This window comes from Harpegnathos saltator, unplaced genomic scaffold, assembly GCF_003227715.2.
Source record: "Harpegnathos saltator strain DR-91 unplaced genomic scaffold, Hsal_v8.6 scaffold255, whole genome shotgun sequence".
NCBI classification, from domain to species: domain Eukaryota; kingdom Metazoa; phylum Arthropoda; class Insecta; order Hymenoptera; family Formicidae; genus Harpegnathos; species Harpegnathos saltator.
This window is the reverse complement of record NW_020230045.1, coordinates 985,293-1,009,552: the sequence shown is the minus strand read 5'-3', so window position 1 is coordinate 1,009,552 and position 24,260 is coordinate 985,293. Positions and strand designations below refer to the sequence as shown.

The following is a 24,260-nucleotide window of genomic DNA, read 5'->3' as shown; positions in this document are numbered from 1 at the left end:
TCGCGTATAAGTCGTTCATCGAGAAAATCGTCCCGCGAACAAACGCTTCAAGTGGAAGGGGAGGGACCGAAAAAGAAAGAGAGAGAGAGAGAGAGAGAGAGAGAGAAGGAACGAGATTAGATTGCATAGCTTAATATCGCGACTATATCTGACCGTCGAGGAGAAAACGATCTTTAACCCAAGATGGCGATGGCAGTTAATCCGAAACGGGATGGCCCGCGTATTTCGCGGCACTATCTCTATAGGGGTCATCTTTATTGGTCAGGGGGTTAGCGATAAGGTAAAATACCGGACGTCGCCGATGTCCGTCGCCGATAGTCGCGTGCTCGACGAACACATACGTGTTCACATGAATCGGAGAGAGAAGAAGCCGACTTTACCGTGAGCGCGTTGGAAGCTACTAAGGAGATTCGTAAATATATATGTACGATGCTGTGAAATTGCAGTCCTATCGAATCTCCGTAAGAGTACGGCACATCAGAGAATATCACGATGAAAGGTAAATAGAAAGGAGTTTCGGAGGATTATACTGGGTTGGTGTGCAGAGGCGACGAGTGACATTCATCAAATTCTATCCTGTTAACCTCTTCAGAGATGACACGCGTCTATTTTTGAGAGTGTTCTAATTTTCTTTTCTTCATGTAAAGTTTTTAATCAATGTTATTGATAGGGATATAATGGACAGTATTGTGAATAAAGTCTACAATGGTCTGCAAATTCCGCAATAGGAAACAAAGAAATCTCGCTATACCGTTAAGAAGTGTCACGTCTGTGTCACTTTAAAATTGAAATCTTTCGTGGCTTTAACCACTTGCGCTGGCAAAAAATTCACTGACGCGTGTATCAGAACGGTCCAGTGTAACTCGCTGAGAGGCGTCACACAGTGTTCGATGCCTTAGAGCGATTCGTTTCAGTTACAATAATTTGCCAAAAGTCTTCCGTCAGTATTTCGTTTGCCATTTGTAAAACTGTTACACTTTGCCCAAATAGTATATTTATTTTCGAAATTCGTGAATATTTCCAGATTTTAGTTATATTTTCGGTATCTTTCCATATCCATTCATTAGATATAAGATTAATTTCACAATCTTCATTTATGCATTCTTCCTCGTCATCAGATAAAATTATACGCCGATTTCGAAGTGGAAAAACAATTTCATCAAAATCACTATCACCACTATCGTATTTTCTTTTTCTATTTGTCGAAATAATATCGTTAACTTAACTTTTGCTTTCCATTTTAGAATATGGGTAAAATATTGACAACTGTACGCTATGCAGTGCAATGATAATCTGTGCTCTGGCAAACAATCCCACCCGACGTGCCACGCACGTCGTTTTTGTTTCTGTGACAATCGCATGACGACGTACATACCACGTCGTTGGCGATTCTGTGACAAAAGCATTACGACGTGCATGGCACGTCTTTCCAGCGCAAGTGGTTAAATTACTGATCTCTGAAAAGGTCAGATAGATTGCGGAGTGACTATCGGATTTCTCGAGTTGAAAATATCTCTGAGAATTTCCCATGAAATCTCGAAACAGCTTAAATAATCGGGAAGATAAAATTGGTAAAAACAGTGGAAAAGCTTTACTTACCGGATACGCATCGATAATGCGCTTCGAGGTATTTGTGTGTGTTCGGGCATGGATCGCCGAATTGCAGCGTGGACGCAACGATGCTGCAGTTTTGCTGGTCATTGCACCTGAACGGGGATTCGACTCGCGTTTAACAGAATGATCATGGTACACCCTTACCACGTGTACCGCCATGGATCCAGCTCTGTTTCCTTCATCTTCACGGAAGGGATGGGAGAAGGGAGTATGATGCTTTCGGCGAGAGACTTTTTCGTCGAAAATTGTCCCGTCCGACTCGCTTCTCTCCTTTGAGATTAGCGATTTTATTATCGAGTATTTTTAATCGCGCAGTTAACGGTATATAAAGATCTAATTAGACTCACCGATAAAATATTAACCGTCTCTCGTTTCATAAACTTTTAAATATTTTATATCAACCAGAAAATAGGTGATTAAAAAATTTTTCAATATTTAATCGTTAGAGGTTCCCCTTCATCAGTAAAAGATCACTATAAGAGACATGAAGGAATTCCACCTAAATTATGAAATAATAACAACATAAATTTCTAAAAGTGTAAGTTTCCAAATCACGTGTGAGTGTCTCCTAACGTCAACGATCGATTCGAAAGACGAAAAAATTTCTCTTTGCATCTCGGATGATAATTTCGGCATTATGAAAATCCTCCGCGCAGCATCCCGAGCAGCATCCCGAGCGCGTTGGAAGCGAATACCCTCGCGAGATCTCTCGCGCTGTAATCTCGCAAACGCGGAAACGACGCGTCCGAATAGAAAATTGTGAACCAACCTAAGCAGTGGTACTGGGCCTCGATGTACTTTCCGGTCCCGGGACAAGGGTCCTCCTCGAAAATGTCGCTGCGCACGTCCACCGAGCAGGATTTACGGTGATTGCACCTGCAATCGTCACGTGTGCGAAAACGTCACCCAGCGGAACGACCTCGCGGCAATTTCCGAATTCTTCGTGGAATCGGCTTGAGAATCAGGTGAGAATAACGACGAGCACGCAGTCGCGCATCTCGATGAAACAACCCGAAAGATAATCTCGTTCCAATAGAAGGTTTTTCCTCAGCAACAGTGTGCTTTTTAGGATATATCTCGAAATCATAATTCGCGCATCTCGCACTTTTTATCACACTTTTATCATCTGCATCTGTGTCGCGTATCGTACGAGAGTTCAAAGTACGTTCGTATAGTTGAATAAAAACAACTGTCTCGACATTTTTCTCGTTTACTTCAGTGTCAAAGTTCGCGACTAGAAATTTGTCAGTCTCGCTGCATTCGAGCGGGACAAACTTGACTCGCTCGCCGGACCTCGTTAGAATCGTCAAATCACGATACCCATCCTCGTCGCAACAATCGACAATCCGGACTCGCTAAATGAGTCACTGGAAAATCTCGCGAGCGCGCATCAACGAAAAGCGATTTGTTAGTGTCACTGCAATTTTGGGGGACAAAAGCTCGGCAGCACTCGGTCGCGGGGCTTCGTTGCATCCGTTACATCACGATTGTTCGCGCGTTGTGTTAGTGTGTGACAGTAGGACAATGGGTTAGTAATGACATATTCGCAACAGTTTCAGACATAAGCACAAGTTAGGTAAGACTCGAGGTAAGACAGACGAGGACGATTCCAGTCCCAGATCCCGGCAAACGAACGAATGTGTGGATGCGCGCTAGCGCGCACGATCGCGTGTATGCGTGTGAGAGAGAGAGAGAGAGGGAGAGAGAGAGAGAGAGTGCGTAGAGAAATGTGTCAGCACCGAATTACAACCCGTCCACAATATCCCATGATGTATACACAAAGATTAACTACATGCAGAGTATACACGTTCCTCCATCTTGCACATATAGACAGATTATATTGTGTGGCTCACGTTCGTATCCGCGAGAGCGGCGCAAAAATTATTCTGTATCGATATCGATATTAATTATCGTAGCTCTGTATTAATTATACGTGGCAGTGGTCAGTCGATTTTAAAATTACACGAGAGACAAAGTGCAACGACTCGTCTCGCTAAAATCAATTTGCGAATGATGCACGTCCAGTCGAAATTTTGCTTCCACATTAATCCTATAAATTTCGTCAAATTTGGAGAACCGATTTGGAGAATCGCGAAATATAACACCGCACGGGCTAACTTTTTTTAATACCATGAAGGTAGCTCAATACTATTTTCTCCATGTTGAAGCTTAAGCAGAGATTTATTTCACATTTATTTAACATTTTATTATCTCAATATTCTATCTGCGTTAAATTTTTATTTTTAGCCTCAGACACCAATGCATTAATTGTGTAACTTGCTCAGTTGTGGGTAGATCATGAGATGAGCAAATATTAAATATCAAATATAAGTTAATAAGGGGCATAAATTAATCGGCAAACAAAATAACAAATATACCTTATCGGTTATTATTGTTTTTCTGATAATAGAAACTTTAATAATACTTGGATACAGATGTACGTAGAGAATTGAAGAAAAGGGAGAGTTTCTAAGGGCAAAATTAGCAAACGACGCGTTTCTTTCTCCTATTACCTTTTTCTCCGGAGAGAACGGAGAAGAATCTCCATTTCCGAATTTTTCATCGATTTAGTTTCACGTTTAGTCATGTCCCCCTCACGTCATCGTTTTCCGTGGCGTATTTAAAACTGGGTCGCTTTACCCGTGGAGAAAACTCATGGCGAATTTCGCGTTCGCGCGACCACAAAGCGAATTTCTCTCGTTCTTTTTTCCGCGGGCGCTTTCGGGAACAAAAAGCAAAGCGGGAGAGCCTTGTTGACGATCGTTAGATCACGGAATTATTCCGTTCCGGGAGAATCTCGACAATTCACCGCTGCCGCCGCCGTTGTCGCGCGCGCATTCCCGTTGCAACTCAACGGGACTTCTTGAAAATATTTAGTATCGCCGTATTGTCGTAATAAAATTTCCACCTTTCTTCTCTCTCTAGTCAGGCTGCGAAGCACGCTCGATATGACCTCTCTCCTCTTAAAGACTTTGCCCGTCTGTGGATCTTCAAAGAGGACATCCTCTCGGAAATTTTCCCTACGGAGCACAATAGGAACTAGAGAGTGTTTCATCTCGTGACGAAAGGGTGCCCTTCAGTTAGCATCGAGTGTTCCCTTCGATCTGTATCTTACGACGATCCTCGACAAAAATTTATCGTAAAAGGCGATTCAACGATCATCCGATTGTTCGATTCCCGGTGAGATTCTGCGAGGGGCTGGCGAAGGGTAGACTCGTCACATTTCCTTGCGATATTAAATTCATACGTACATAATCGAGAGGAGGATACGTCGTGCGCGCGCATATTACGCGTATTTCGAGAAATGTGCCGACACTTCGGGGCTCGAAACGCGAAGAATGTTAATGTTGCGTTTATGACTCTCGCGCTTTAATAGGACAGATCTCGTCGTTTCCATCGCACCCGGCGTGTTCTCTCGCGGAGGATATCCCGACAAAACGACGTCTCGTCATGATGATATTCCGGATACTTTGCGTCTTCCGAGAGGATCGTCTGCGGGTTGTTATTTCGGGAATATGACTTTTCGCGCGCCAAATGCTAATTCGCTGTCCGATAAAACGTCAACGCGATAACGTCGTCGTCGGTAGCGTCGTTGCGGTTGCTGCGTAACAACGGCGCAATTCCGAAATTCTGGGGTAACGGAAATTTCGACGTGGCGACCGGGTGTGCCGGAAGAGTCATCGGGGGCAAATTAATCGATCGCGCGCGACCAACACAAACGGAACGGTGAAATTCTTATCGGTTCGCCGGCGAGAACCAGCCGTTGTCGATATGTTGTCGTAGCCTCTCGTGTGCTGCGAGGGGTATCGACAGACGCGACAGAGAAGTTGTTCACGCGCTGCCTCTCTCTCTCTCTCTCTTTCTCTCTTCTCCTCCCGTCGATGTAATTGGCTCCGCTGTGCGAAATTAGTTCGTTACAACGGGAAACGTAACGATTCCGGTTATTAGGCGGTCCCGTGCGCGCCGCCGATAATAGTTTACCAAACATCGTGCCGTGCAGCAACATTTCGTCCCATTCTCGTGGCCGTCGATTCGGCGAATCGATAGCTAGCAATCTAACTGCCGGCAAAAGATTGACAGGGAGGAGATGTAATATTAACGATCGCGCTTAAAGCCGCAGTAATAAATGTATCTACGTTGTAACCGTGGTTTATTAATTATGCATCCGACGGCGCTGCATTATGTCGTTGTAATTATTCATACGATTCGCATAACAGTTCCTGATAGCGCGATGTAAATGCGGTCGCGTATGGGGGCGGCGTCTCGTCGACAATCGAAATTGCAATGTAGCCAATTATAACGCACTGGCGCTTTTATTTGTTTAACAGAACGCGCCGACGGGCTGTCGTCCTCGACGCTAAGTGACAATATCCATTTCTCGTAACCGAATTCCGCGAGCGCGCGACAATAATATCCGTTTCTCATTAATTAGTCCGACCCGAATTAAACGATTGTCTGTGGAACGACGCTCGCAAGTGAAATAAGTCAATGACTTCGCTGGCAGATATTTGACGAAAATAAGAACGGTGTCGCGACTGTGAATGATAACCGTTAATTATTGAAACGTCGCGAACGAGAATTATGTATTTGTTTCGCCGAAAGTTGATGTCTCATCGTCCATTTACGATGCACGAAGGTAATACGAGTTACGTGAAAACTCTCCGTCGCGAATAAATATACGAGGGCGGTCCGATAAGTACTTAGCCTCACCGCCCGATGGCGCCACTATCGCAAGAGAAATTTACTATCGTGTAGTACATTCTCGTAGACGGCTACTGTCGAAATTTCAGCCGAATCGGACTCGTAGTTTTGTTTTGACCGCGTGTGGAAGCGGGCGTGTCCGCGGATTTTAGAAAAATGGAAAAAGAGCAATATCGGTCGGTGATTCGATTCTTGTTTTTGGAAGGGAAATCGCGCAGCGAAATCAAAGAGCGCTTGGATGCTGTGTACGGTGACTCTTCTCCTCCGATGGCGACCGTCAAAAATTGGTTTAACGAGTTTCAACGTGGTCGCACGTCGGTTTTTGATGAGCCACGCCCAGGTGCCCCGAAAACCACCATGCTACCACGGAGGATAACATGACAAAAATCCACGATCTCGTATTGGCAGACCGCCGATTGAAGGTGCGCGAGATAGCTGAGACAGTGGGCATCTCAAAAGACCGCGTGGGTTATATCCTGCATGAAATTTTGGGCATGAGAAAGCTGTCGGCGCGATGGGTGCCGCGTTTGCTCACTCCGGACAAGTGCAACCGTGAGACTTCAGAGCAACTTCAGAGCAGTGTTTGACGCTGTTTAAGCGCAATCCGAAGGAGTTTCTGCGTCGTTTCGTGACCGTCGACGAAACATGGATCCACTGGTACACACCAGAGACCAAGGAACAGTCGAAACAGTGGACTTCACCCGGCGAACGTGCTCCGAAGAAGGCGAAGACTGTCCTATCGGCCGGAAAGGTGATGGCCACCGTTTTCTGGGATTCACAAGGTGTGATCTACATCGATTACCTGGAGAAGGGCAAAACGGTCACAGGGCTGTACTATGTCGAATTATTGGACCGATTCGACGCCGAATTGCAGAAAAAACGGCCCCATTTGGCGAAGAAAAAAGTGCTTTTCCACCATGACAACGCACTGGCTCACACCTCCGCCCTCGCCAAATCGGTCAAATTGGTCGAATTGGGCTACGAACTGCTGCCCCATCCACCGTATTCTCCAGATTTGGCCCCGTGCGACTTCTTTTTGTTTCCAAACTTGAAAAAGTCACTCGCCGGGCAGAAATTTGAGTCGAATGAGGAGGTCATCGCCGCCACGGAGGCCTACTTTGCAGACCTCGAGAAAACGAGAAAAATTTTTCAGACGGGTTAAAGAAGTTGGAGCATCGCTGGGTCAAGTGTATCGAGCTAAAAGGAGACTATGTTGAGAAATAAATCGCCACTTTTCCAAAATTTTCGTTTTTCTTTTGTAGGCTAAGTACTTATCGGACCACCTTCGTACATCTCGAGTTTAAAATGTATCCTCTCCTCTTCCCGTTGTTATCCCCGCTCGATTCCACTTGATGCTCGAATTATACCGCGAGGCAATCTCGCTGTGTTATCCTCCGGACGCGGGACACCTTATGCGAGCAAAGCGACGTGGATTCATTAAATCCACAAGGCCGGAAGGGCGCGCGTTAGACATTCCTATCGATTTTTCTCTTTCTTTTTCATTTTTTCTTACGCTCGCGCGCGCGCGCGCACGCGCACACACACACACACATACCCCCCACCCCCTATTCCCGTATCCGATTCCATCTCCATCGTTGGGTATCGTCCGGCTTGCACGGCAGAATATAACGAGGGTAAACGTAATTTCAGACGGGTAAACTACGAGCGAGCACGAAAAATCGCCATTTCGCGGATGTTGCGCCGTTTATTATTAAGGCAGTCTCTCTCCCCTTTCCCCTTTGCTGTCTCACTCATTCCTTCGCCCCTCCGCGGATCCCCTCCCGCTCGCTTTGTCCTTCCCGTCTCTCCCTTTTTCTCTCTTTTTCCTCCCTTTTTCGCTACATGCATACAGCAGCGCGAGCCCCCTCTGGTAATGATCGATTCAACGGTGATTCAGCCATTTTTCCCGCGGCGTTCGCGGTTAATAACGACTTGACGTGGTCTCGCGGTACGTTAATATTATTCCCTCCGCTGATTCACTGCGACATTTCTGTCCAGCACACGAATAAAAGTAAGTAGCCGCGCATGAACTTCGTTAAGTCGCAGGTGTTTCCAATTTATTCACGCGGCGCCTTCGTACGTTTTTACAGGCGAGAGAAACTCCACGGCCGGGAGCGCTGCAACTCGCGAGACTGTCCCACTTTTGTGATTTCTGCCCGAGTTGGGTACTTCCCGCGACATTTCCCTTGTCATCGTCGTGAAGGAGCGCGCATTCGACGCTCTAACCTTGCGGGTGTACGCGTTCGCAACGAGCGGGCGCAGTAGCGTTTTCATCATTTCCGTCCGCGGGTCAATTGCAGGTCGCGACGCTTTTGTCGCTTTTACGGGACTCGGTTCGTCTTCCGGAGACTTTCCTCTCTCGCCGCGAGGCTTTTTCAGGTACACGCGCCCACGGATTAATCGGGTGCGCGCGTAAACACGGCATAAAAACGCGGGGTCGCGTAAGTGCGGCTTAAAAGTAGCCCGCGAGTTGCGAATAAGGACAAGAGTACAGGCTTTTGCATAACATATAATACATAACGCATACACTGAAAGAAAAGTATATGATATTTGGGACTATAACGATATAGTAACTAAATTATAGTCCGAAATATCATATTTATAGTAATTATTACCATAATACCATCGGTAATAATTACGATATAGGCATAGCATAACCAACCATATCATATTTTTACTAAGAATTATAGTAAGTTAAACTAAAATTATTGTATGGATACAAATATAAAGTGGTAGGTAAAGTAACTCTTTTACATAGTCAATATTACCAGAATGTTTGCTAAATTATGACAGATGTAATTATTTGAATATTAAATCTCACTATATTTGTGAATGAGAAATTACCATACATGTGGTAAAAGTAACTAAACAATTATTTAAGACAATCACTGACTATATATTTGTGTTTATTCTACTATATTTTGCAGGTTCCACCAACTATAAACATATGGTTGACGTCAAAACGAACTATAAAATATAGTGAGATTATAGTTAATTCAACTATATTTTTCTATCAGTGTAAGAGAATAAACCAATCAGTTCTCTTCATTTCCCTCCTCAGGACAGAAATGAAGAACTCTGATTGGTTGATTCTCTTATGCGTTGTGTATTATGCGTTATGCAGAAGTCTGTGCTCTGGCCCTAATCCTCGCCGTTTAACGACGTGTAGTTTGTGCCGGCGCACAACCCCAGAACGCGTCATCTCATGTATCTATATCTAGGCGTGATTCGCGGCGGATACGTAGGCAGTCTGAAAAGTTCTCGACCTGACACACATACATGGCATTAGAAACTGTCAAACTATAATTGTATTGGGAAGTGGCATCCCTGATATAAACCCATGTAAAATTTTATTCAATCTGTCAAATCGTTCGAGTAGCAGCACCAATTGAAAACGCTTTGTGCAAGATGGATGCCGCATTGGCTAACAATTGACCAAAAACGCATTCGAATGCGTGTATTTCTCAAGCGTGTTTGGATCGTTTTAAGCAAAATAAAATGGATTTCAGGCGTCGTTTCATAACAGTTGATGAAACTTGGACCCACTATACACCAGAGCGAAAAGAACCTTCCGGAATCACACTTTAATGACGGTATTGAATTATTGGAGAAACGTTGGAATAAATGTATTGAAGTTTCAGGAGATTATATTGAAAAATAAAACATATTTCGTGGCAAACAAATTTTTTTTCGTTGTTAGGCCGAGAACTTTTCAGATTGTCCTTGTAGATCGCCCTCGCTTCGTCTGCCGCCACTAAAGGGTGATTTACACGATGCTTTTGACTTTTGACGCTTGACGTTGGCTTCTTTTGTCGCCAGCCACTCGCTTTCCTAGAGCGAATTTCTAGCTGACAAAGTCGCTAGCGTTGGAGTATTTACACGATACTGATAAACAGCGTTTAGTCGCTAGCGTTTTGAGGAGAATTTTGCGGAAACGGTCAGTTAAAAGAATCATGACGTCAAGGAATGACATAGTTCAAGCTGCTGTCATTCTTTGTGCACGAGCTCTTCGAGCAGAAATTCGTAGCTCGGTAACAAAATAGAAAACAAAAAAAAAGAATGCGGGTACGTAATCGGATAGGTAAAAGATTGACTCATGGAGCATCAAACAATCTTTTCAAAGAATTGGCATCGGAGGATCCAACGGCGTACCGTCAAGTATTGCGATTAACGTGCGAGAAATTTGAAGAACTTTTGAAAAAGTTAAAAGTTACATCCGCTTATACAGAAAAAAGACAGTTCAATGTCGCTTGACGCGAGCGGTAACAGTTGGACATGTTCGACTTCGCCGTAGCGACTAATAGACGCTGTGCGTCTTCCAAATTTTAGACGCTAGCGAATAAAAATCGAGCGTCTAGAAGAAGTTTTCACCAGCGAATTCACTGGCGACTTAAGAAGCTTGCTCAAAGCGAGCAAAAGCAGCATCGTGTAAATCACCCTTAAGAATCTAATCATGAGCGCGAGTGGAAGCGAGCCGCGAAACAGCCGGACGGCGGAAAAGCCGCGTAAACCGCAATCTTGCGCATCGCGCGCGCGCGCACCGGAACGACGCCATTAGACGCGGTCCTAAAACCGCGCGCGTGGTATCGCGGAAACGTGACGGACGTAACTCGCGCCCGCGGAAAGTCGGACGGCCCTTCCGCCACGTCGCCGTTTTACGGGGCAACGAATCGCCGGTGTCCGCGCAATCGTCCGCGGATAATTGCATGGACTAGTGCTCGGTGCCGGGATTTCTCGTCGCGTGAGTCGCGAGAAGTGTAACCTAACCTAACCTAACCTAACGGAGTCTGCGCCCTCGACGAGCTATTCGACGACGCAGCGGCAGCAGTCCGGCGGGCATTGGGCGATGGATAAGTTGATGTTTTCACACTAAGTGTCTTCTCATAGTCACAATGATCACAACGAGATCGCATACAAGTCATAGTGATACGCAGATAAAGCAGCGTTCAAACATTAGCGTGACTTCGGTGTGATCTTTGTAATACTGATGCTACGACGATTGTTTGCATCCGGCGCCGAGTCGGGGAGAGAAATGGGAAATTTCACTTTATAACACGTCATTCGCCGTAAATAACGAGTCAATGTGTTCGAGCCGAGAGAGAAGTTAGTGTATCCCGTGCAATCCGTTCTCTCTCCGAGCAGACGGGGAGGGATCCCCGGAGGTTCTTCGATCTCCCGAATCGAACGGCCGCTCGCCTCGTTAAATTCGCGATTCAGCCATTAACCGCCAAAGTGACCCGCGTGAAGCGAGCGATCGAGGGAACGCGATCTCGTTCGGTAACGCGAGCCGCCGCGCGACTCTACGATGGCGGACGCGAGTCGTGCGGGTTGGTATCGAGAGCAGGAAAGGGAAGCCGAAGAGTTTTCCGTTTCAGCGCGGTAGACGCGCGCGCCGGCGGGAAGGAGAGCGCGCGGCCGAGTCGAGTGACTTTTTAATCGTCGTAGGAATGTCTTTGTGCCAGCGAAACCCGCGCCGTCACTGGCGCGGATTTCGAAGGGACGCGCCCGCCGCGCGCTGAAACACGACGACGGTGGAGCGGACGGACGGACGGACGGACGTGTAAAAAAGAACAACGATGAATCGGAGCCAAGGGTGAGAGAGCGGCAGGCGGGCAGGAACGTCGGAAGAATAAAAACGAGAAGAGAATCGGGGACGTTCGCTTTGACACTTATAAGTGCTCTCTCATTCTACCCTATTCTCTCTCTCTCTCTCTCTCTCTCTCTCTCTCTCTCTCTCTCTCTCTCTCTCTCTCTCTCTCTCTCTCTCTCTTTCTCCCTCCCTCCCCTCCCTCTCTTTCCCTCCCGCTCTCGCACGCTCAGCAAACTCGCGACCGCGTTACGAGCAGAGTCGAGCGATGCTGTCGCGCGCGATGGATATCGGATACTCTCGTATTATATATAGGCGTATTATTTATCGTATTATACCGAGACCGTCCGCGAACGTCGTTACGCCCGGCTACTGCGGGTGTGAAAACGCGAGATGTGGCCAATCGAGCGACATTAAACTGCTTAGTGGCACATTTCCGAGATATCGCGTCTAGTTTTGATACGCTGAGGACGGTATTCACGGTCACAAATCGCTCGCGATCTTCGATCGAGGACATACTTAATTACAGATTAATTACCTACTCATGGGTCATTATTTGATTCTTTGAGTCAACATTTTTTACACAAATAAATACAGGTGCGCGGGAAGATTCGCGAAACTATATGGATGGTCACAGGCTACGAATATGCCGCTGGTTTAAAAGCGACGGAATTTTCACATTTATTCACTCGCGACAGAAAGAAGAGCAACATTGTCCCGGTCTCGGTATCAATGACGACAGACGGATGGTAAATATTGTCGCAACGCGCCAAGTTTTCGAGCACAGCTTTCTCGCAAATTGCACTGTCCACGTGCGAGAGCGGTACTCTGATCGACGCAGTCTACATTTGTCCGGAAAACGGCGCATATCTCGCGGCTATTTTTTTCTTTCCTCGTTTAACACTCACGAGCGTCCACCGGCTTTAACCTCCGCGCTCGCGCAGCGTCGGTTCGACGAAAATTGCAAGTAGGTTTCACTTTGAGGGGTAATCGCCGGGCCCGCGAACGCGGCAAAAGAGCGGGGGCGAGAGAGCGGCGATCGAGCGGGGCACAAACACGATCGGCGATGCGCGCCTGCCGAAATTGGAAATTAATCGGTTTTGCGTTGTTCGCGAGGGTGTATTCCCCGTCTCGTCGCAGATACACCGGCATTTCGCCGGCATTTCGCCGGCGTTCGTTCGTTCGTTCGTTCGTTCGTTCGCTCGCTCGCTCGCCGATGAGCGAACCATCGGCGAGGTTCGTTCATTCACGCTTCGATAAATCGAAACGCCCGGACGCGATTTCGCCGCCGAGCTGGCCCGACGATTTTCGGTGTTTTTAGCGTTTAACGCGCGAGTATGTGCGTTTCGTTCGCTCGCGCCACGGTAAATCGAAACGCGATCGCCTGCTCGCCTGCTTGCTCACTCGCTCGTTCGCTCGCTCGCTCGCTCGCTCGCTCGTCCGATCTGCCTATGCCGGCCGATTTTTAGTGTTTTCGCTGTTTAACGTCCTTTTTCCTCGCGTCCGCGTGCGCCGATGTTCTAGCACGCAGATAGATAGCTCTATTTCGTGCGGAAAGTCCGGCGCGATCGATACAGTCAAGCGGATGAAGATCATAGCAATTTCGACGCGATTTTTTTCGATGCGCGTCGCATCGCGAGAACGTTCGCGTAAAATGGTGAAAAAAAGAAAAAGAAATTCGCTCGGACTAAAGGTGGCGATTTTTAAATACGCGTCTCGAGACGAGAAGGGGGCAATTCAAATTTTATCCCAAGTGACCCCGATTCTATTCCGTTCTTCATTTTAATGATTTCTTTATTCTAATTGATCTTGTTAGTATGTTAGTGACGGCAATCAGTTGGTATCAACATGTCGACCGTCTCAACGGAAAATGGAGACTAAAATTTCAACACTCACAGAGTGGCATATTATGTAGTAGACGTAGATCGCATTGATTTCTCACGAAAAGAGATATTCGTCGTATACTGCCGTTTAAAATGAAAACTTGAATAATTTAATATTCGCATTGGAAAAATACAACATTTCCGTGTATCCCGACGTCACACCATCTCTATCTTCATCATCAATTAGGCCATTACAAATTAAACGATTGGCCCCCAAGTTTTGGATATGTTTCGTTAAAAATCGTGTTTTCACGAGAATATGTAGTTGATAATTGAAAATGACGTACGTTGCGAGTGAAGCCGCTTTTCGCGAATAGCTGTTTACGTATAAATAACATCCCTCTTATGATTATAATAATTATAATATAAATGATTATAATAAATAATTCATCACACGTCATCCCCGAGATTGATCGTGATCGCGAATACGAAAAGAGACAAGTGCCGACGAAAAAGTCTCTTTTCCTAGTAGGAATTTCCCACAGGACAATTCCTTCCAGCAGACGAGATTCTGCGCGGGTTTACAAAACGGGTAGCCAAAAAGAAGGGCGAAAAGGCACACACAGGCGTATCTCTCTCCTTGGCATTCCGGGCGGGAAGAGAAAAAAGTAGGATCCATGGCAGCACACGTTGTGTTCTGTCTCTTATATGTACATATTTATGTATCTTTTCAAATAAGTCAAAGCTCGCAGCTTGTACGCGAACCTGTAAGAGTGCTTGTGCGCGGAGAAATCTCGATACAAAATTGCAAAGACACAAATCAGAAATTGCATCGTCCTGCATTTCGAGGAAACGAGAAAGTTCCCGGACGCACACGGTAAACACATTTACTTCGCGATATTAAACATCCGACAGCGCACTTCGTGTTGCAATTGTCGGTGGTAATAATAATAATAATAATAATAATAATAATAATAATAATAATAATAATAATAATAATGATTCGACGCGATTAATGAGAAACACGAATGCGTAATTCAGAGACTCTATATTTTCGTCTCGAGAGAGGCAAATCGTGTGACAAGATTTCTCCTTCGACGCACGTCATACGTTGCAGCCACGATCGTGAATTCGAATCGAGGTCGACGACATCCAGAGATCGTATTTTCATCGCGATCTCCCGCGAAGAAACACGCGTATTGCACCGTGGCCGCCGTCTGGCCTGACGGAAGCGGTGCAATAGCGCTCGTCCGTGTTGCACGCACGTGACTGCAGCAAGCAGAACACCGGAGAACACCGTCTCCTCTTGTCGTTCACTGTAAAAGCGGTAAAAGTCAAACTCGGGCAGATGCGCGTCTCTAAATATCGATACGGTTGTGAGCTGCTCTTTCAAAGTCGTAACTCGTTTGCTTCGAGAACGTTGAAAAGGAGAAGAGATCTTGAGAAAAGCGGAAGCAGTGGATGACAATTATTTTCTCTAACAATAGCGTCAATTACGAGATCGCTAAAACATAGATATTGATTTAGAAACGATAAGAAAGAAAATAAAAAATAGAGATGCTTCTCTCAAGAGTCCGTGTTGCTTCACTCGAGAGACACAATACACTCTCGGTCCTTCGTCTTAAAACGACACGCCGATGCCGATTTCGAGTTTATGACCAGTACCATTTTCGAAATGAACGACATGGTATTAAATACTACTATAGCATGCATTTATGTTACGCTAGTCGACCACACACAGTAGAACAAGATGGAGCAAGACAAACTTATCCGCATAACGTGCGGTCGCGTATTGCGACCGCGACCTCGGAGTATACTGAGAGACCTTCGAGAGTATACTCGCGCATCTCTGAACGCGCGAGAGCTATACTCTCCGTGACATTTTCTACCATACTTTTCTTTACACTTGGACCCGTTATCGCTTTCGAAGTCACTCGAACTTGGCACTCGGGTGTTGGCTCTGAACACCTTGCACAAACATTGTATCAACGTATAACACGCTCGACTTACTCGCTACGGCAAAAAATTAAAAGACAACATTGTTCCTCAGGTTTCTCTTTCCCATCTCCTTCGTTTCTCTTCTGATTCGCGCAAACTACCGGAGCCGCGCTCCTCGTGACGCGACACGACGCGAGTAAAATATTCGTCTCGGACTTGCACCGCTTGTACTCGTGATTGGAATACTTTTAAGTACCCAACTGGAAGCTCTACTTTCCCCTCCCCTCCTCTCACGCGATGTCTCTTAATCCGCACGAGGATTAAACTAGTTTCGTCGAGAGAACTTGGCAGCGTGTGCATCTCTCTGCGCGTGCACTCGCGGTTACCGTACTCGGAGGTATCTCGTTTATTTCGAAGATTACGAGAAAATTTTTGTCGCATTTGCCGCGATAAACGGGCGCGCGAGAGAGTCGTACGGAGCCAATTTTTCCGCGTCCATTCCGAATTACGGGCATCTCAAAGTTGTTAAATACGACACGTCGCAGGTCATTTTGGAGATTTACCGACTATATATTAAATATTATATCAGTTTTTTGCGAGTTCTAATCGAACTCTGAAATTGTGACGTCGTTGTGAAAGCGCGTTATCTCTCGAACATCAATTATCGACGGTCGAGAACATCGTCATTTTACCTATAACTGATTGCGTAGAATTATATTAAAACTCGTTTGAATAAGCAACGACCGTTGTGCGAGAACGGGGAATTTATATCCTCCAAAAATTCCGCGCCCCGGAAGAAGACTTTCAGGGAAAATAATATAACGGCGAATCTATCGCTTCGTTCGTAGCTTGTTACCCCCTTGAAAGTTTCTCGGGAGATACTTTCGGTGTCTTTGGAAATACGAGAGATACCGGGGATAGCGATATTTATTGCGACACTCTCTACAGCAGCGCAGGCGGTAACGAGAAAGCGGGCGAGATATATTGTGAAAACTCGCGGAAAGATACATTAAAGAGAAAACTCCACATTGGGGAGGAGTGAATAGAATAGAAAGAGGACTCGGTCGTTAACGAAGGGGCGTTCGTAAAATTAAGGCGGGAAGGAGAGAAAGAGAGACAGACGCGTGTGGGTAACAAATCGCGGAAAACTTCGCGGAGACACCAGCACTCGCTTAAATTAATCCTCCGTGATATAGAACGGGGGATTTATCGTATCTTCCCCTGGATAATCTCAGGATTGCCCCGCTTGAATACCACCACTCAGTTTTCTCGCTTTTCATACAAAAAGAAAGAACATTTAAAAAATATTTACGTTTGCGATATTTCTTCCCTCCTACATTGAATATTAATACGAATCGATAAGTCGCTTCTACGGATAAAGAGAGTCTCGGAGGGAAAGAGAATAAATGTAACACGAGGAACCGTGCGAGAATATATAAGCGATATTCGTAATTCCCTCGCGTTATTGTCGCGAAAATCGGAACAAATCAGGTGCGATCGATCAGGACGAAAAACTTGATCCCTCTCGTTTCTCATTAATTGTGACCAAGGGCAAATCGGAGCGGGGTATAAAAAGAGAAAGATCGATCGACGGGGGAAACCGGGCGAGACCACTAACGAACGAGGAAATGGAAAATCGAATGGAGATAAAAAGATTGGGCTGCGGGGGGGGGGGGAAGGGGGAGCCGGAGGGTAGGGTAACCGCGGCGACTTTGTCTGCTGTCTCGACCGCGAACGCTCTTAAGCGGAATGACGGGCCGCCTAATTTGCCCTAACGCGATTATCGGCGGAATTTTCTGAGATTGCAATTAGCTTTGGTTAAATACAGTCGCGGGGGATTCTACATCGGCGCGTAAAGCTAAATGACGGGCGTCTTAATGAGAACTCTGGCGAATTTTTCCCCGCGAAAGCCTGGATCGGAAGACGTAGGAAAAAAAAAATTCTAAGTTCAAGTTACAGCTGCCGCAGTTGAGGGATCTTGGGGACGGTATTTCGAGATCTGGATAGGAATGCGAAAATGAAAACAGAAAAATAAATATTTTCCGACCGTATTAATTTTATATAAAAACATAGTATAGTGATAATTTTTACAAAACAAGACATTTCAGTCGTTTGAAACTAACAAAGGATCGGAGATTCGTGTAAATTCATTAATAAAGATCCGAAAGATTTTTTCAATACACGTTTCATAATATTCGTGCGTTCACTGATTTGCCGATTCTCGAGAAACGGAATTGCTCGGATTTCAACAACGGATACATTGATAGAGTCGCTGCGCGCGGAGAGAAAATGTGAAAGGGAGGGAAAACGACGGGAGAGCTTCGTCGACTAGGCATAACTGTATTTTCCATTAAACGAGATTGTGCGAGGGAGCTAATTCCGTCTAACGTGATTACAGAGTTTGTGTGATTGTAATTAGGTTAAGTTCGATGCAATCGGAAAGACGACTGAAAAGCGAGACTAGACGACTGGAGGAGAAAGGTGGAAAAAGAAAGGCAAAGAGAGAAAGCCGAGATCGAGTTAGCGGGGAATTTTTCGCGGAAAATCATTCTCTTTTTTACAGTCATCCGACTGACTTGACATCGCGATTAAACCCACGTAATGTGCGAACGTGACAAACAGACTTGACGCGCTTCATTCGTTCCGAGGTTGTCGAGATATGGTGAGGCGAGAGGAGGGAGGCGCGATCATAAAAATTATAACGGACAAAGTTATGAGTTATGATTGCGCGAGTGCGCAAGAATAATAGTTCGGAACGCAAAATTAACCGTCCCACGTCAACGCGATAATTTATATTAAACGCGCACGCATGCGCCTCGTCACACAAGCTAGCCCGAAAGATTACCCGATAAAAAGCGATTTTCATCGTCGATGTATCTTCCAATCGGCGGCAACAACAATTTGCAACAAAACCATCGCGGACGATAAAATCCCCCTCTCGTTCCCTCCAAAAGCCGCATCGCCATTAGCGGATTAACGTTGTGATTTGAGAAGAGAGTTATCTCTTGCAAAAAATAATTGCTGAACCGGCGAGTCTTCCAATCAACGTAACGATAATTTACAGCCGGCCGTTCCGTGTATCTCGCGGCCGATAAAAATTTCGGCAAACAGTGCTGAAAGTGCGAGTCACCGATAACGGTCCCGAATCGTGATTCAGGGCTCGTTCGCACTGATAATTAACGGTTAACCGACTTTCTGTGATTTCGCGCGCTTTTCTAGCTCGTAATAATGCCAACTACAATAATGTAATCGCGGATAACGCGCGGGAAATTGGCTTATTCCGATCAGAGCTGTTCGATAGAATTGAATTACAATGCGCGCATCAAATCACGTTGTGACTGCGACGTGGGAAAAGTTACAAGTGTCTGTAAACGGCTATCGCGTAAAAAAAGGAAGAAAAAAGACGTATAAAAATTATTCTTTATTTTTATCACAGCGTTTAGTAATATATTCCGGTAATAGTTCTACTTATATGACATTTATCTATTTTTTCCCCAAGTTAATTGGAACAGAAAAAAGACAATTTTCGAAAGACGTAGAAGCAGCCACATCGGGTCTTTGGTTATTTATAGCGAATCGTCGCGACCGATAAAACTCCGCTCCGGGGGATAAACAACATTGAATCGCTATTCGCGGATTAATTCGCCCCAGTCTCGCCGTTTTCAGCACCGATTATCGCTCTCCGAGTGGGATATCCGCCGGCGAGAGAAAAGTTTCCTAGAACGACGACAACGACGGTGGCGGCGGCGACAGCGGGGCGTGGAAAGGGGGGATAAGAGAGAGAGAGAGAGAGAGAGAGAGAGAGAGAGAGAGAGAGAGAGAGAGAAGACGGTCCTCCATTACAAAGAAATTCGCGCTGAAAGATGAAGCATAAACACGAACTCCGAACTTTCGCCAAGGCGCGATCATTTCATTAGCAGTTAGCCGCTCCGTTCCGCGCGACGGACAAAAACTTATTTATCGGGCGGGACAAAAGTTTCGTACACACCGACAACAACACGCACCTCGCGACGATACTTCGCGTCGGCATAATTATTGTTTCTCCCGCCGGCTCGGTTCACTTTAACTCTGAAAGAACCAACTTTTACACTGCGATCTAGTGGACCGAAGGAATAAGAGGCGGGAGAGGAGAGGGGAGAGCTTGATCAGAAATTATTCGGGAAAAGGGAGGAAACATCGTTGCAATTTCCAATTACGTCGTCCGATGATACGCGAAACACGTGTTTATGGTAATTTTGGAAACGTACGGAGAGAGTGACACAGCAAATGCTAAAATAGGGAAGGTATCATAGCGAAATTTAGAATTCGCGAAATTGCAGAATTCATGTTCCTTTCTTCCTCGGCCTATCCCGCTGGAATCTCGTTAGGCTTATGACTTTCCGCGACTGCTCACATACACGCGCGCATACACATAATACGTCGAGCACGACGCAAAATTGCCCTGATCGAGCACGCAATGACGAATCGTAAAATTGTTTAATACATCTGCGTCGGATCGATTACGCCGCCGCGTATCGCGCGAAACCGGCTAGATCGACTTTATCGTCCATTATTAATCGTGGGTCACTCTAAAACCGACGCGGGAAATCGAGATGCCACACGCGGAGTGAAATTAATGATCTCACGATCGTCGATAATGTTAATATCGAGGAACTGATTGCCTTCTTCGTTTTTTCATCAACTCGCGAAAAGGATAATATGGAGTGTCGTTAACTGTGCATTCGCGTATTCAAAAATTATTGAAACAAGAAGTAAAATAGATTTATATCACGTGTGGAAAATGTCGAAGCTTTGGCTCTAACCGATTTTCAACTTTTGTATCATTTTATAATCACCTGAAGCAATTCAAAATCAAATAATTTCTAATTGCCAATTTCCTCGATTTTTCTCACGGAAACAAACACGAAAAATTTTGGTGGCAGAAACGCGTAGTAGAAAGATTGTATTGCACGGAGGAGATCGCGAATAAAGAACCGTTCGCTTGTAATATTAAATTTTTGCTCTACTAGCGCGGACACGCGTTCATTAGATCGCCCATTTTGAAAAAAGAAGAGAAAAAGGGAGGTAAGGAGGAAAAAGACACAACAAGAGAAGGTAATCAAGCATACTCGATAACCGCAATTGCAAAATGTGATGCAGCACGACATAATGATAGTACCTCGCCGTACGACACGAAAAAAGAATAAAGAAACGCGAAAGCAATCTCGAAGAATCTCGCGCGCGCGGTGGTCGATCGAATCCCATCGAGATATCCGACGACAATTAAACTCACGTGCTCTATTGCGATGTCTAGCTGAAAAAAAAACATGTATCTCCATTTCGCTCATTTCTCAGCTTCTCAGTTATCAATCATGGAATCGGAATGGTGATTTCTCTTTCTCCTTTTGCATCTCTGCCTCTCTTTCCCTCTCTTTCTCGACGCGGCACAGGGAAAAAGGGACGATAAAAGCAAACATTAACAACGAGACGCGCGCGATCGAGAAGCTCGAACAGGGGGATCGGTAAATCAAGGACGATGACAGTCGAATCATCCGGTAGCTATTAACGCAGTGTAGGGTGTTCTCGCGAAGCGCGCAGCACGCGGACGCCATATCAGATTTGCCGCATTAATTCGCGAGATGAGGTGTACGCAAATGATTGGGAGCCTTTTTATTTTCTCTCTTTAATACGCGCTCTCTAGCATTCCGAAAACTACAAAGGAGATCGAGGTCTTGGTATTTATCGTAGTTTTTCTTGCCGAGGCAAGAATGTGAAATCCACTCAATACCGACTTCGACAATTAGTCCAGATCGCAATATCACCCTCCGACCGACCGACGGGAGTGTCGCAAACCATCACCCCCCCCCCCGCCACGTGACCTGAACGACACGCAAGTCGCGCGTCGTTCAGTTTCTACCGCTAGCTCGCACGCGCGGGTTTATTCACGGCGCTAAATCACGGCGAACCAAATTTCGCACAGCGACTCGACATTCAATTTCATTAATCGCTCCCCAAAGCTACCCCCGCCTTGCCCATCTCTTGTTCTCCTCCCTCTCGCGTTATCCACCAATTTCACTTAAATCGTAATCTCGGACGCGCATCCTCCTCCTCCTCCTCCTCCTCCTCCTCCTCCGCGTCCTCCCCCTCGCGCACACACTCGCCTCGCCGTGTACCGTGGCTTTAACCCCTTTCGCGCCGGCACCCTGCAACATCCGCTCCCTCTCTCCCTCCCCCCACCGTCCTCCGAGCCTAGCCGGTACACCCGCCGCTTTGTCCCGGTTGCAAGCGGCAGACGGTTAATCTGCAATTGGTTTCGCTAGCGGCGCGATTAAACGGAATTCCCAAATGATTTCGGCCGGTTCTACCGACCGCTGCCGCCCCTCCCCTCTTCCCTTCCGTCGTCGAGCGCAGCCGAATATTTGCAGGCAGTATGCGAAATTCTCCCCCGTCCCGTCCCGGACGTGATGAAGCAGCGCGCGGCCCGCTATAGGGTGCTTCCGTACGTCTTCCCCCATATCCTCCCCCCTCTCCCAACCCCGATTATGCGTAATAATGCACCCCCCGCCGTCGCCTGCGCCTTCAAGCGAGCATACGAGTGTTCGTTTCCTAGTTTCGGCAGCGAAATTGCTCAGCCGCGAGAGACTGAAGAAAGAGAAGCAGCGAGAGAAAGAGAGCTCGGGCGAGGGGTAAGGAAGGGGAGAGGGAGTGTGAGAATTAGTCGGCTGCGGGAGACGACAGTGCACTACGATTGTTAACACGGGCGTACCGAGAGGAGGAGCGGCGGTAATCGATTGTTTCTCCGGCGTGCTCGCGAACGTCTCGAGATTGTGTCGAGTCGCGAATATCGGCACATCGCGCTCTGCCAATCATCGCGTCAGAAACGTCCCGTAGATACGCGCGCGGGGAGAAAAGGTTTGGTTGTCGTTAACGCGACAGTGTGCGTGAACACGTCGCTTGAAGGAAACGGAGAATTTCTGGCTCTCTTCTGGGGAGAACCGAATTTTTCATCGGTGAGAACCAGACACACTCCGCTCTCCTCCGCCGAAATGCGTTCGGTTCCGTTCACCGTCGCGTTAATCGAAGACCAAATTTTTCTCTCTGTGCGCGGAAGAGATCCGAGGTGACCGAGAGAGCGACCGAAGAGTAACTAAAGAAAAAGCGATCGTACGCTCTTTTGTACGACTGTAAATACATAAAATTGCGGGGAACGTCGCGGAATTTTGTTCGGCGGAATACGTTCGTTAGTACATCCGTCCGAAACTGCTCCGAGACAATGGGTCGGCTGCAAGTTCCACCGCGAGAAGCCTCCAGTAATGTATTCCGCGCCAAGTGCATTTGCTTTTCATATTAATAATGTTAATTAGGCTTTCGAAACTTCGAGGCGGGAAAGAGAAACGTTACGTACTCCATGAGGGGGAGAGGAACGCGATCGAGTGTAGACGATAATTAGCAGGTCGTACTAATTAAATTTTAAGCAATTAGTCGTAACTATTGCGAATCTACGATATGTAGTGGCTATTTGCGGATACGCTTACTCCATTTTGCCTTTTTTTGAACCTTCAACCAAGATGGATCTCAGCAACTCCCATTTCTAATCAAATAACAAAGTACGCGCACACGCACACACACACACACACACACGCACGCGCGCGCGCGCGCGCACATACATATACACACAAGCACCCATATATGCACATACACACGCTACATATACGAGATAATATTACGATTAAACACATTGCAATGCCGCTTTAATGTTCCATACACGGAACGGCGTTCTATTCACAAACGCCGCGATCATTTTTCGCGACAATTACCTCTGGCAATTACTGAAAACGGCTTACAGTGTGTTAATGCGATTATCGACCACGAGGTCGTAGCACGGTGAGGGTTGTTAAAAGGATTTCAGGGGATACCAGGTATAACCCACAGGCACCTTTTGCCGCCCAATATACAAGCGCACGAACATGCTTGCTACGTAAAGAAAACTACCTCCTGCTTCAGACACCCTGCATTAAGGCAAATGCCGTAAATTGTTAATAACCAAACACAAACTACATAAAAGAGATAAAAGAAACGAGACATAAAACGATAAAACGAAGAACGTGAACGAAGTCGATGAGCGGCGACGAGTTCGATTTAATCCCCCCTCGGTCATTCTCACGAATCGACCATCCATAATCCCGCAATAATTGCATTACCATTGTTGCTTTATGGGCACAGAGTTGTGTTCGGATAATTGCAAAATTCGATATCACAATTAGGAGTCAATTAACACGACGACCATGCGTATCAATCAAGCGAGGAGAACTTTGAATGATTCAACGCGTACAATGCAATTTCCCCCAAGTTTTTTTCTCTCTTTTGTCGTCTTCAGACGATATTCTGTGCGATCCAATTAATAATTTAACAATCGCGTTAAATATTGCTACATGAAATCATGTGGCGGGACGACAGTATTAACCAGCGATTCACGAAATAATGATTATATCCCTCGATTACTATATTTTATATTTTAACCGCGAATTATGATAAATTATGCTGGTATTCGCGAAACGTATATCTCTTACGGCAATTACCCAATTGCTCAAATCAAAGAATCGCGCAGAGCCCCGTGT

The 24,260-nt window shown here is 46.1% G+C and overlaps 1 protein-coding gene across 7 annotated transcripts in view; it reads right to left on the bottom strand.

Annotated features, from left to right (window-relative positions):
* LOC105191890 (latrophilin Cirl) overlaps window positions 1–24,260 on the bottom strand; it is a 501,575-nt gene that overhangs the window by 28,285 nt on the left and 449,030 nt on the right. For 6 of the 7 annotated variants that reach the window (XM_025299204.1, XM_025299206.1, XM_025299205.1 and 3 more), the window contains one exon: window positions 1,600–1,706. In XM_025299204.1, coding sequence (XP_025154989.1) covers window positions 1,600–1,706 — 107 coding nt within the window. Of the gene's footprint in view, window positions 1–1,599; window positions 1,707–2,383; window positions 2,491–24,260 lie in introns of all 7 variants that reach the window. The other variant, XM_025299202.1, reaches the window with a different exon arrangement.